Below are 14,928 nucleotides of genomic sequence, written 5' to 3' on the forward strand. Positions count from 1 at the left end.
GAGTGTTCATTAGGGCACACCGTCACCATGGCACTTAACGGGTAGGGAGTGTTCAGGAGGGTTGGGGGGGTTGGTGTCAAGGGACAAGTAGGGTCGTCCAGCCAGGCGAAGAAAATGTGCAACTCAACAGCATTGTGGACAATCAGGCCAAATGCTGTATCTGCACTGACTCTGGGAGTAGGTGACTATTGAGAGTACTTAGTCTGGGGGATCAGTCATCATAATGACAACACACAGATACCACAGCCATTGGATGACCCATCCATGTTTACTTAAAGGCCTGTGCAGTCAAATGTGACCAACCGGGCCTGGCTGCATGACGTAATGCACAACCTCATACGGACCTTCTGATAGGACGAGGCAGAGCCCTGTTGGTCAGGTGACCCGCGGGCTGTGCCTCTGGCGCTTTTATAAACCATCCCAATTCCCCCAGGCTCCACAGCGGACTGCTATTGGTTCGACTACTGTAGGCTAGTTGGTGAATGATGACCTGTGGACCCATTAGCTGAATACTGAGAGTAAAGATACTCACTGGGGAGGACTGCAGGACAGCGGCCTTCCTTTGTCAATACATGTGTTTTACCCAAGAGTTACACACAGTCATCAGTGTATCTTTTTAGCTACTAACAGTCATCAGTGACTGCTGCCATCTCTAACAGGTTTCTCTTGTGAAATAGATTTGATGTCAGTGAGACTAAACTGTATATTTAAATGTTAAATCAAATAAAAACTGTAACCATGGTATAATGTTGTTACAGAATGTGATTACCTAACACACTGTGTCAATCTAAAAACATCCAAACTGAATGAAACCTGCAGAAACATTTTGAGATTGGGAGAAATCTAATTCTGTAAACAACGTGCACAATGCACACATCTCCTGCTGCGCTGCTTGGGGGTGGGGCTCTCTGTGAGCTTAATGCAGGATGCTGGTACAAGGGTGTGGAGTCAGAATCCTGCTGTCCCAGAATGCCGCAGTGGGATTGAGGTATGGTCACCGCCCAGATGCTCTCTCCTCTCTGTTTATAATGGAGTAGGATGAAGTTGCCCATAGACGCTGATTTTGGGTCAGTTTAGCATGTCCCCCAATGATGGTTAAAGGTCCAGCCCAGTGCAGTCAAATGGGTGATTTCCTGTGTTTTATGTATTTCCACACTGAGGTTGGAATAATACTGTGAAATTGTGAAAATGATGATGCCATTTTAGTGTTAGAGCTGTTTGAAAAGACCGGCTGAAATTTCACCATGCAGTAAATTAGTTAATAGACCAATAAGAAAGAGGATTCCAAACATCTGCCAATAACAGCTGAAGTAACATTTTCCCCTCCCCACTCAGACCACTCTGACAGTCCTAGCAAAGTTCTTGTTTGAGAAATTGTCCTTTTATTAAGAAGCTTTTTTAGTTGAAACCGTTTTAATTGAAAACAATCATGTAAGGTCCTTAATTGTTACCTAGAAATGATTTGATATTGAGATAAAAACAGCTGCATTGGGCCTTTAAGGACAGTGATTGCATTGGCAATGGGGCATCTTACAGCGTGAACAAAGTGCATCTAGGTGTATTCATATCAGCAAGTGCTGACACAAGACCCTGGGGTCTGAGCCGTAACAAGGGAGGGGCAGGCAACTAGGCTGAATAGTGTTATTCCCATAGTCTCTAATTGCATAGGTAGTTCTATAACACCTGTGATGTCAGAAAGAGGGGACGGTTGGAGCAGGAAACTAAGGGTCCCATAGGGACATGGGGTCAGCTGCTTTTTCCTCCCATTTCAGTGTTTAATTTGAGTTAATTAATTAGCCGTTACCTTTGTACTCAACTGCCTCGCCTGGTTTCTGGGGTGTTAAGTGGTTGCTAACCAACCAATCAGCTGCTACATTTATTCCTTCGGAAAACCACTGCTGAATGAGTTTGTGCTTTTCACAAAAGTGTGGTAACGGGTGTTTGTGAACTAAACAGTAAAACTGGTTTAAAGTCATTTGCTTTTTTGGAACCTATTGTGTGTACTAAGTGTGAAGATGCTGGCGGTGTACTTGTTAACACTACGGTAGATGCTGGCGGTGCACTTGTTAACACTACGGTAGATGCTGGCGGTGCACTCGTCGACACTACGGTAGTTTAGAGTCATTTCCTCCAGTGTCTTGGAGTTCCCATTGGGGCTTGTTACCATTGGGGCTTGTTACCATTGGGGCTTGTGATCTTTAGTTTGTTCTATAAATGTAAGCTGTAAACAGTCATTCTATGAATTGTTGTGGGTGTTGATTATATTTCCTGTGTCGTTTGGCTGGAAGAGGAGAACTAGAAGTTAGTATCCCTGTTGAGGAATATGTGTCAGATTCCCAAAGTAAGGTGATTTACCCAATAAATTACTGGGAGTTTATATATGGAGTGTTTGACTCTTTATTTTTGTAGTTTATTCGCCGTTAGTCAGCACATCCACACAATCTTTTTTCTGGGTGTGCGCCAGCTCATGTCTTTTAGATTCCCAAAGTTGACCATGACAGAAAAGATGCTTTATAATGACCCCACCCCCCCATGTTCTAATGACCCCATCTCCCCCCATGTTCTAATGACCCCATCTCCCCCCATGTTCTAATGACCCCATCTCCCCCCATGTTCTAATGACCCCATCTCCCCCCGTGTTCTAATGACCCCATCTCCCCCCATGTTCTAATGACCCCATCTCCCCCCGTGTTCTAATGACCCCATCTCCCCCCGTGTTCTAATGACCCCATCTCCCCCCGTGTTCTAATGACCCCATCTCCCCCCGTGTTCTAATGACCCCATCTCCCCCCATGTTCTAATGACCCCACCCCCCATGTTCTAATGACCCCATCTCCCCCCATGTTCTAATGACCCCATCTCCCCCCGTGTTCTAATGACCCCATCTCCCCCCCGTGTTCTAATGACCCCATCTCCCCCCCGTGTTCTAATGACCCCATCTCCCCCCCGTGTTCTAATGACCCCATCTCCCCCCGTGTTGGTGGGAGGATGGGTGTATTGTTTTAAAGAGTGTCCCAATGCAGAGCCAAATATGTGCAATGGTGCGCTGCCTACTCACCTTCAGATGTGGGGAGTTGAAGTGGGTGTTTGGGTGAGAGTGTTGGGCCTCTGGCACCACCATACAGTCAGGGTTGGGGCTTGGGTTGTTGTCCCCTCTCCCTATAATTGTGAATGTCCACCAGTCTGTCAACATTGTTTGGATGCGTAGGGTGGACAAATAGCCACGCATCACCTCCTTTCCATCTCTAAGCTGTGTGTGATTGTGTTGCAGTGAGGCTGCGGCCCATGCAGTGGCGACGCTGGCTGAGGCCACCCTACAGGGAGGAGGTCAAATCGTTCTGGCCGGGGAAACGGCGGCTGCTGTAGGAGCACTGACTGGAGTGCAAGATGGCAGCGGTACGTACCACACAACCTCTCAACAACTATTGTCAGGTAATTGACTCACCTGTATAAATCAATGTCAAATAGTCCACTGACACTCCTCATACCTTTACAACACCCCCCCTGACGTTACAACGCCCCCCCTGACGTTACAACGCCCCCCCCTGACGTTACAACGCCCCCCCCCTGACGTTACACCAACGCCCCCCCCCTGACGTTACACCAACGCCCCCCCCCCCTGACGTTACACCAACGCCCCCCCCCCCCCCTGACGTTACACCAACGCCCCCCCCCCCTGACGTTACACCAACGCCCCCCCCCTGACGTTACACCAACGCCCCCCCCCCTGACGTTACACCAACGCCCCCCCCCTGACGTTACACCAACGCCCCCCCTAACCTTACACCAACGCCCCCCCTAACATAAAATAATAATAATGCCTTTTGTGAACTAACACTGGCACCCCCCCTTTCTAGCTCTGACTTTGCTGATAGCTACTTCATTGATGGAAAATGTACTTACTGTGATATGTGGTTGTCTCACCTAGCTATCTGAAGATAAATGCAACAGTAAGTTGCACTGGATAAGAGTGTCTACTAAATGGCTAAAATGTAAATGTCAATTCAAACAACAGCCCTAACATTGAACCCACGCAGCCCTAACATTGAACCCACGCAGCCCTAACATTGAACCCACGCAGCCCTAACATTGAACCCACGCAGCCCTAACATTGAACCCACGCAGCCCTAACGTTTGAACCCACGCAGCCCTAACATTGAACCCACGCAGCCCTAACATTGAACCCACGCAGCCCTAACATTGAACCCACGCAGCCCTAACATTGAACCCACGCAGCCCTAACATTGAACCCACGCAGCCCTAACATTGAACCCACGCAGCCCTAACATTGAACCCACGCAGCCCTAACATTGAACCCACGCAGCCCTAACATTGAACCCACGCAGCCCTAACGTTTGAACCCACGCAGCCCTAACATTGAACCCACGCAGCCCTAGCGTTTGAACCCACGCAGCCCTAGCGTTTGAACCCACGCAGCCCTAGCGTTTGAACCCACGCAGCCCTAGCGTTTGAACCCACGCAGCCCTAACATTGAACCCACGCAGCCCTAACATTGAACCCACGCAGCCCTAACGTTTGAACCCACGCAGCCCTAACGTTTGAACCCACGCAGCCCTAGCGTTTGAACCCACGCAGCCCTAGCGTTTGAACCCACGCAGCCCTAGCGTTTGAACCCACGCAGCCCTAGCGTTTGAACCCACACGTTGTTTCATATACACCATGCATACAAAACGATTAAATCACTCAGTTGAACATAATCCTCCCATATCATGATGACCTGTCTGGGGTGTCAGCTACAGGTAACACAGCACATACAAACCTGTCCCCTGCTCTCGCTAGGATAACCCATGTTCCCCAGCTGTGCTGTTTGTGTGTGTGTGTGTGTGTGTGTGTGTGTGTGTGTGTGTGTGTGGCTCATACTAGATACTCTGTCCAGACCAAGAAAAACTTCCAAAAGGACTAATTGGGGGGAGAATGATTTTACTGTAGCGCAGAGGCCTGCCTGAACTTGACTCTGCCCATGTGTTTCATTAAGTGACCACAACTGTCCCGTTTCCTTGTTTGAATGTTAACTGAATGTTAATGATACTCAGTTTACACTAGATTTATATCATTCATTCAGAGCAAGTCAAGCTCCTTTCATATTCAACTCATTCAAATTGCCTGGAATGGTGGCAAATGCAAATCACTAAAAGGCGGTAGGTTTTGAACAAGGGGCGGTAGGTTTTGAACAAGGGGCGGTAGGTTTTGAACAAGGGGCGGTAGGTTTTGAACAAGGGGCGGTAGGTTTTGAACAAGGGGCGGTAGGTTTTGAACAAGGGGCGGTAGGTTTTGAACAACACTCTGTGTTGATGCAACAGAGACCCATGTGAGCATGTCCACCATTCTATTAATCCCTACTATGTCTCTACAACTCTGCTGCAGACCGTTCATACTGTAGATACACATTTCCAATACATACTGATTAGTTAATTAAATTCTTTCAGGTCGTATGATACCAGCTCTCATCAGCTGATGGTTACATCATGATCTCAGCAGCAGCTTTTATCCACGTAACACTCCACCACCATCATTCCAGAAACTCCATACTCTCTGCCTTCAGGGCTAGTTTCCTGTCTCTTCTCGTCACTCCCCTGTCCTACAGTGGGCCATGCCCCTGCTGGTGACCCTTCCCCCCAGGCACGGGGGCGTTGTCATCTCCCTGAAGTGCTCTTGCTAAAGAGGCTTTGATCCACTCCATTATCAGTCTATAGTCTAATCACTGGGCCAGCTGTCAGCCCCCTGGGACCGGACAGCAACCGGCCTCATGGTGACTCACACTGTCCCCTCCTCTACCACTGCCCACAGGCTGCAGTAGGAAGAAGGCCACTAGCAAAGGTGTGTCTTTAAACACCCAAAGCTGATTAGCAAGCATTACAACTACTTTAAAGAAATGGACATCAGGAAGCCTTCTTTCCCCCCCACAATGTGCCTGCCCATCATTTTACAGTCGCTGCATTGCATTGCAGTGAGAATCTAATGCTTTTCTCCTAAGTGAAGTTAAAGCTGTCCCTATTGGGTGTGGTATGTTTCACAGGAGTGACAGACGGTATGACCGACGAAAAACATGTTCCGATTTGGACATGAATCATACTGTCAGCTACCCTTTTTAAGACGCCCATCTGTTGGGTCGTCACTAGTTAACACAGCCACAACGTCGTAATTATGGCTAGACCCCACCCCTTTCTACAATTTATCTTCTTAAAATCTGATTTTAAACCTAACTTTAACCACACTACTAACCCTAACTTTAAGACCAAAAAACCATTTTGACTTTGGCTGTGTTATCTAGTGAAAACCCATCTGTTGTGGCTTTCTGTGAGCCGTCAAAAACTCAGCCACTCTGTTTAGTGAATGGACAGGGAGGGAGGCAGCAGAACCGAGGAGCCTGAGGCTAGGAAAAGGCATTGTGGGATAGCTGGAGCCCCTTCCGTGCCCCATCATTCTACAAGGGGGTTATTTTAGCCAGTTGGTAGAAGCCACAGCGCTAAACCTCCCTCTCTTGTAGCTTCTGCTGTTAGGCTGCATCCCAACTGGCACCCTATCCCCTATATAGTTCACTACTTTTGTCCAAAGCGGTCACAAGTAGTGCACTGTATAGGGAATAGAATGCCATTTGGAATACAACCATAGTATGTTAGCTAGCAGCAGGCCCCACTCAGCTAACAACCAGCCCTTCACCTGTTGGCCCAGTGCTGCTCCTCTCCTGAGCCTGTTGACCTTTACCTAATCACCGTAATGGAGGAGTGGAGGGGCCACTGTTTGAAGTGCTGCCTGATTGACTAGCTTTGTCCCTAGCACACATACACGCTCGCACACACTCATCGACCATGGCCCTCAATGTCACAGTAAGTGAAGTGTGAGCGACTTGGCCTGGTACTTGACTCAGTAAGCACCGGGCTCTCTCTCGCTCGCTCTCTCTCTCTCTCTCTCTCTCTCTGAATGCCAGGCTACCTGCCGCATATTGACAACATGTAAACTATATTTAGTCTCCAAATGTTTATTGAAAAACATAATTACATTTGCACAATGAGCGCTTGTCTCTCAAATACATTGTTACAGTTGTTGGTCAGCTAGCTAGCAAATTGTGCCATATTAGCATTGACTTGAAATCAGTCAAGACATGGTGAACTTACTATGCCAGACTGACCCCCCCCCCCCACTGTTTTGTAAGCCCTGCTACTATACAATCATCACAGCCAGTCAATCAACACAACTTGATTCTGTCACGTAGCTGGACCAAGGGGGCTTATTAGACTACTACAGAGGGGGACCTGGGGCCTCATTTAGAGAAGGCAGGTACGCGCAGATTGATCATACGAGTCGACCAAATGGATTTACTTGGCATTACATTTAGTGATTTTTATAAATTAAACATAATTGAGACTTTATTAATGTCTGTAGACAGACATTGTTTAAATTGAATTTCTCACGTTACATTTTAACACTAAAATGTGGTGTTTAAACTAATCACATTTTCTAAAGGAGGGGTCTGGATCCTTTACCTAGTGGATAAGGTAAAGAGGTGTGGGTTATCATATTGTTGATCACATTTATGCATCATTTTCAAAATGGCCGCATTAGTTATCATTATGCCAGCGTATCACTGAAATGTGGAATGACCACGAGCATCTGCCCGCCACCATACCCAGCTATGACCTCCTTCCCCTAGCCTGTGACACTGTGACAGCTTGTGGGGCTGGGCAGAGACCCACGTGACTGCAGTAGTAATCCCCAGGCAGAGTCTCTCACACACACACACACAATCACATACAGCTGGGCAGGGAGGAGAGGCAGTCCGGCTCAATTGGACCATTGTTCTGCAATGCAGCCTCTCTAAAATGGCTGCCTAAAGCGGTTTGACTCGAGCATGGCTCTCTCTCAGGCCCTTACCCCACCTTAAAGACCCTCATGGACCAAGGCACTATACAGCAGAACTAAAATGGCCAATTGTCATTTGTCCATTTCATCAGTCCCTTTGTCAATACTGCATTGTATGTGTTGCCAAAATATAGAATAGCATAGAAAAATGGATTGTCCTCTCATTCTGGGAAAATAATATTTCACTTCACAATTATGGAATATAAATGTTTATTAGGATCCCCATTAGCTGACGCCATGATGTCAGCTAGTCTTCCTGGGGTCGGACACATAACTAAAAATACATTTTCCAACAATTACAATTAATGACATTAAACATTGTAGAGGTCCTGGGCTGGCATGGTTACTACACGTGGTCTGCGCTTGTGAGGCTGGTTGAGCGTACTGCATTAAATAACCTCTCTTTCGTATCGTCTGAGATCCCTAAAGATTGGGAAGCTGCCGCGGTCATCCCCCTCTTCAAAGGGGGTGACACTCTAGACCCAAACTGCTACAGACCTATATCTATCCTACCCTGTCTTTCTAAAGTCTTCGAAAGCCAAGTTAACAAACAGATCACCGACCACTTCGGATCCCACCGTACATTCTCTGCTGTGCAATCTGGTTTCTGAGCTGGTCATGGATGCACCTCAGCCACGCTCAAGATCGTAAACAATATCATACCCGCCATCGATAAAAGACAGTACTGTGCAGCTGTCTTCATCGACCTGGCCAAGGCTTTCGACTCTGTCAATCACCACATTCTTATTGGCAGACTCGACAGCCTTGGTTTCTCAAATGATTGCCTCGCCTGGTTTACCAACTACTTCTCTGATAGAGTTCAGTGTGTCAAATCGCAGGGCCTGTTGTCCGGACCTCTGGCAGTCTCTATGGGGGAACCACAGGGTTCAATTCTCGGGCCGACTCTCTTCTCTGTATACATCAATGATGTCGCTCTTGCTGCTGGTCATTCTCTGATCCACCTGTACGCAAACAACACCATTCTGTATACTTCTGGCCCCTCTTTGGACACTGTGTTAACTAACCTCCAGGCGAGCTTCAATGCCATACAACTCTCCTTCCATAGCCTCCAACTGCTCTTAAATGCAAGTAAAACTAAATGCATGCTCTTCAACCGATTGCTGCCCACCCGTCCAGCATCACTACTCTGGACGGCTCTGACTTAGAATATGTGGACAACTATAAATACCTAGGTGTCTGGTTAGACTGTAAACTCTCCTTCCAGACTCACATTAAGCATCTCCAATCCAAAGTTAAATCTAGAATCGGCTTCCTATTTCGCAACAAAGCATCTTTCACTCATGCTGCCAAACATACCCTCGTAAAACTGACCATCCTACCAATCCTTGACTTCGGCGATGTTATTTACAAAATGGCCTTCAACACTCTACTCAGCAAACTGGATGCAGTCTATCACAGTGCCATCCATTTTGTCACCAAAGCCCCATATACTACCCACCACTGCGAACTGTATGCTCTCGTTGGCTGGCCCTCGTTTCATATGTCACCAAACCCACTGGCTCCAGGTTACCTACAAGTCTTTGCTAGGTAAAGCCCCGCCTTATCTCAGCTCACTGGTCACCATAGCAGCACCCACCCGTAGCACACGCTCCAGCAGGTATATTTCACTGGTCATCCCCAAAGCCAACTCCTACTTTGGCCACCTTCCAGTTCTCTGCTGCCAATGACTGGAACAAACTGCAAAAATCACTGATGCTGAAGACACATATCTCCCTCACTAGCTTTAATCACCAGCTGTCAGAGCAGCTCACAGATCACTGCACCTGTACATAGCCCATCTGTAAATAACCCACCCAACTACCTCATTCTGATATTGTTTTTATTTTTTGCTCCTTTGCACCCCAGTATCTCTACTTGCACATTCATCTTCTGCACATCTATCACTCCAGTGGTTAATTGCTAAATTGTAATTATTTTGCCGATATGGCCTATTTATTGCCTTACCTCCCTAATCTTACTACATTTGCACACACTATATAGACTTTTCTATAGTGTTATTTACTGTATGTTTGTTTATCCCATGTGTAACTCTGTGTTTGTGTCGCACTGCTTTGCTTTATCTTGGCCAGGTCGCAGTTGTAAATGAGAACTTGTTTCCAACTGGCCTACCTGGTTAAATAAAGGTGAAATAAAAAGACATTTAGGTCGATGGAGAACAGAAGAAAAGGCTACTTTATACTATTTAAACATGTCTAAGCCTGTATCCCCCTCTGTCTCTCTCCAGGCCTGGTGCAGATCCCAGTCAGCATGTACCAGACGGTGGTTACCAGCCTAGCCCAGGGGAACCGGCCCGTACAAGTGGCCATGGCGCCCGTGGCGACACGCATCGACAACACGGTCACACTGGACGGCCAGGCGGTAGAGGTAGTGACTCTGGAGCAGTGACAATGAATCCTCCCATGGCAGGTGTGTTCCACTGGAACAAAGTCCCAAAATGGCCGCCGCCGGGAGCTGAGGGAGGGATAGTCCGTTTTCACCATAGAGATAGATAGAGGGCTCATCTTTATCTGTGCCATTATAGCATCTGGGACAGCATGGGCAGTGCCATTGAGGTCATCTCCATTTTGAATTCGTCAATTTTTCTCTTCACGATTGACTGATCCCTCCTGATAACCTGCTTTGACATTACTCCGTCAGTGGAGGATCAGCCAATGAAGTTGGAAGTCCCCCCCCAGTTGACTACATTAAAATGGTGGAAGCCCTAAATGGTGCTGCCCATGCTAATACAGCCTTTTGGCCAGTAGAGGCCTCTATCATTCTCTATGGTTTCCACATGCTGCGCTCTGTACAATGTAAAAAAATATTATTTTTTTTATGTACATCTGCAGGGGAATAAAGAAGTGACGGATTTATCAATGCATTGTTTACTGTGTGTGTGTGTGTGTGTGTGTATATAGTAGAAGATATGTTTTTTGTTTGAATGTCCTTTTTTAGCTTTGATGTTGAGCATTGTGTGACATGGGTTAGAGAGTATTTAGTATTTATTTCTGCACACCTTAACATTTACTTAAAGAATAACCAAAAAGCCAAGGGGGACGCCACCACCACCAATTCACCTTTCATTCTGAACCTATATCGCAGTCCCATTAATGAAGTTTTGGTACTATGTCTATGTGAGTGTTATTCCATGTTTGTTATAGAATGCGGTTACCAAATCACAATCACTCTCTGCTCTGTTGTCATGGACTTCATATGCAATCAGGTTGTGCCGAAACCCAGGAACCTTTCCACTAATTCCACCCCCTGCTATATTAGTCAATGTTCCTCTTGTACCCTGGATGTCTACGAAGCATCCCAATTATCAACTGTCCACTGTAAGACACTTCACTGCCTAGAATGATTCCAATGAAACATTATTTCTGAAATATGTTACCTGTTGTTGTGTGGTTTATTGTACTGTATTCCACACACATGCTGGGATTTGTGAAGACTCAGGATTTATTAGTAAGGTATTTTTATTGTGCTGGATATTTGATGACCTGGCTAGGCAGCCATTTTGACTCCAGAGAATATCACAATTGATTTCTCAAATGCATGAGTAGCACTCCCTTTGAGTATTTAAAAAAAACCAAGACACTCCTTTTGATGTCAGTGGTAGGAACTTATTCTAAATCATTTTATACATTGAGGGGGGCCGTACTGTGTACTACAGAGCATTCAATGACTTTTGTATTTGTACAGAATACGTGTGCATTCTTTGTCTGGATTGATATGACGGTATGAATAAATTCAGCTCACTACGGAGAATCCTCTGTACAATGAATGATTTAGGAAATACATTAGGTGACTGAATTACACCAAGCATGCAGTCCATGTGATCGCCCAATAAAGTGACTACTGTTCACCTGTCACACTAGCCAGTGTCATCATTGATCTCTGAAGGTGAAATACTTCCTTTCCAAAACCCTACTATTATTCTTCACATCATACACTATATTGGCCGTTGTTGGTCCATGCCCCTCTTTTTCTACATGGTATATCGCATATCGATGTAGTTACCCTGCCATGAAAACTCCATGACCTCTATACACTCCACTGTCATCCCCCTACCCGCCACACGCACTCAGAGCCTGTCGTGACGGACGGTCAGGGTCCTGGTTACATCATAAGCTGTATTGCACTGTGCAGCCCTCCCTGTGGTTAAAGCCTGGGATTTGCTAGCTGGGTCCTTCTGTTGCGGAGTGGGAGAGAGAGAGACGTTGGTTCGGGCCCTAATCCGTCAGGCGTCAACGCACATCCCATTCTGCCTCCCAGATTACAGCAGAGGAAGCAGGTTACAACCTCATGGATGGAAAGATACACCATGTCCTGTTTCCTGCTTTGCTATCTTCTCTGTATTGAAGTGCTTGTTTATGAGACATTTTAAGGAGACAATTTTTAGAGGATGTCTAAATGGTGTGTGTGTTGATGTGGGAGGGGGATGTTGGGGGTTAGAGAGCAGCTGGCCACTGGGGTGGTAGGAGCGTGACACGTGTGCATCACCCTGTAGCACCAGATTAAAAAAGCCTTATTAGAATGCTTTCTGGGAAACAGGCCTTGCCCTCTCTCTCGAAAATATCCACCTATACAGGGAATTTAAAGCCACATTCGTTCTTACCTCGTCTCTCATGACAGACTGCTAAATCAATGAATGGACTCTAATGGAGTAGCCGGCCAGCGCAGACACCAGATTTGGTTCTGTATGCCGAGATTGATTCTTACCATCCCTGTCTGTTGTTTTGTCCATCCAAACATATTCTTGGGATTTATAGAATGAAGTATCCACTACAAAATAGGAATTAACAAAGTAGCAGGAAGTAACCACTAAGTGCACATCGTAACTCAACATGAACAGCGGTGTACGCGCCCTGACATACACCTAACGCCTCTCAGCACCCTGCGTCCCAAACAGCACCTTATTCCCTATAGTGGATGTGCCCTGGTCAAAAGTAATGCACTATAATAGGGAGCCATTTAGGATGCAGACTTCATGTTAACTGTTTCATCTCCAGTGTCTGATGAAGGCAGGTTCACTGATGAAAGGTGCTGGGGTAAGCCGCTCAGTCAGTGAGGTGGGTGGTGGTGATGTAATCAGCTAATGGTGGCAGCAGATGGATCTATGCGGATGCCTGTCGGGGGGCTCGGTGATGCGGTGAGGTGTGTGACCTGACCTGTAAAGGATGAAGAGCAGGGGGCATCTGTGGTGACAAATCACCTGTCCACCAATCCTGACTGCTCTACATGCCCCCGGAAACCAAGGTCTTTTTCGTAAGGACACACCGTAATAAAGTGATTTGCAACGGAAAGCAAAAACTTGTATTTCTTATTGGATTCAGATAGTACCTCCATGTTTTACTCTGTTTCTGACTGTTTCTTTGCCTTTTCGTGACAACTGAACATGACCCAGTTATGTTTCAGCACTAAGCTACTCTGTCCAAAAGGAATACCACTCAGGACAATACACTGCAGTCAAGCCTCGTAATATCAATAGCATATCCTTTTATTACATATGACATCATTGGCTGTGTGTGCTGGTACTCAGTTGTACACAGTACCTACACAGTACCTCCACACACAGTAGTAGTAGTAGGAGGCGTATTGATATTGATTCTCTCTGGCTGAGCCAGCTCCATTCTTGTTGCCTGGAGTCGTGCAGACTCTGGGGCAGGCCTTTAATCTCCACTAATCGTTTCTTAATACTCCAGCACAGGGGATAATCTCCACTCCCTCCCCTCGTCCCAGCACCAGCCTTAGGAGATGAGGGGGTGGGGCTGATAGGGGAGGGGGAAGAAGGGGTGGGGCTGATAGGAGAGGGGGGAGAAGGGGTGGGGCTGATAGGAGATGGGGGAGAAGGGGTGGGGTTGATAGGAGAGGGGGTGGGGCTCATAGGAGATGGGGGAGAAGGGGTGGGGCTGATAGGAGAAGGGGTGGGGCTGATAGGAGATGGGGAGAAGGGGTGGGGCTGATAGGAGAGGGGGAGAAGGGGTGGGGCTGATAGGAGAGGGGGAGAAGGGGTGGGGCTGATAGGAGATGGGGGAGAGGGGGTGGGGCTGATAGGAGAGGGGGAGAAGGGGTGGGGCTAATAGGAGATGGGGGAGAAGGGGTGGGGCTGATAGGAGAGGGGGAGAAGGGGTGGGGCTAATAGGAGATGGGGGAGAAGGGGTGGGGCTGATAGGAGATGGGGGAGAAGGGGTGGGGCTGATAGGAGAGGGGGAGAAGGGGTGGGGCTAATAGGAGATGGGGGAGAAGGGGTGGGGCTGATAGGAGATGGGGGAGAGGGGGTGGGGCTGATAGGAGAGGGGGAGAAGGGGTGGGGCTGATAGGAGAGGGGGAGAAGGGGTGGGGCTGATAGGAGAGGGAGGAGAAGGGGTGGGGCTGATAGGAGAGGGGGGAGAAGGGGTGGGGCTGATAGGAGAGGGGGGAGAGGGGTGGGGCTGATAGGAGAGGGGGAGAGGGGGTGGGGCTGATAGGGGAGGGGGAGAGGGGGTGGGGCTGATAGGAGAGGGGGGAGAAGGGGTGGGGCTGATAGGAGATGGGGGAGAAGGGGTGGGGTTGATAGGAGAGGGGGTGGGGCTCATAGGAGATGGGGGAGAAGGGGTGGGGCTGATAGGAGATGGGGAGAAGGGGTGGGGCTAATAGGAGATGGGGGAGAAGGGGTGGGGCTGATAGGAGATGGGGGAGAAGGGGTGGGGCTGATAGGAGATGGGGGAGAGGGGGTGGGGCTGATAAGAGAGGGGGAGACGGGGTGGGGCTGATAGGAGATAGGGGAGAAGGGGTGGGGCTGATAGGAGAGGGGGGAGAAGGGGTGGGGCTGATAGGAGATGGGGGAGAGGGGGTGGGGCTGATAGGAGAGGGGGAGAAGGGGTGGGGCTGATAAGAGAGGGGGAGAAGGGGTGGGGCTGATAGGAGATGGGGGAGAAGGGGTGGGGCTGATAGGAGATGGGGGAGAAGGGGTGGGGCTGATAGGAGATGGGGGAGAGGGGGTGGGGCTGATAGGAGAGGGGGTGGGGCTGATAGGGGAGGGGGAGAAGGGGTGGGGCTGATAGG

General features: G+C 48.2%; 1 protein-coding gene across 6 annotated transcripts in view; it reads left to right on the forward strand.

Annotated features, from left to right (window-relative positions):
• Positions 1-11,751, forward strand: part of LOC115199135 (nuclear respiratory factor 1) — a 31,160-nt gene extending 19,409 nt beyond the window's left edge. For 5 of the 6 annotated variants that reach the window (XM_029761726.1, XM_029761728.1, XM_029761729.1 and 2 more), the window contains 2 exons: positions 3,272-3,432; positions 10,127-11,751. In XM_029761726.1, coding sequence (XP_029617586.1) covers positions 3,272-3,432; positions 10,127-10,287 — 322 coding nt within the window. In that variant the 3' untranslated portion in view covers positions 10,288-11,751. The remainder of the gene's footprint in view (positions 1-3,271; positions 3,433-10,126) is intronic. The other variant, XM_029761730.1, reaches the window with a different exon arrangement.
• Positions 11,752-14,928: the final 3,177 nt, after the last annotated feature.

Source organism: Salmo trutta, chromosome 8 (assembly GCF_901001165.1).
Source record: "Salmo trutta chromosome 8, fSalTru1.1, whole genome shotgun sequence".
In the NCBI taxonomy this organism is placed as follows: domain Eukaryota; kingdom Metazoa; phylum Chordata; class Actinopteri; order Salmoniformes; family Salmonidae; genus Salmo; species Salmo trutta.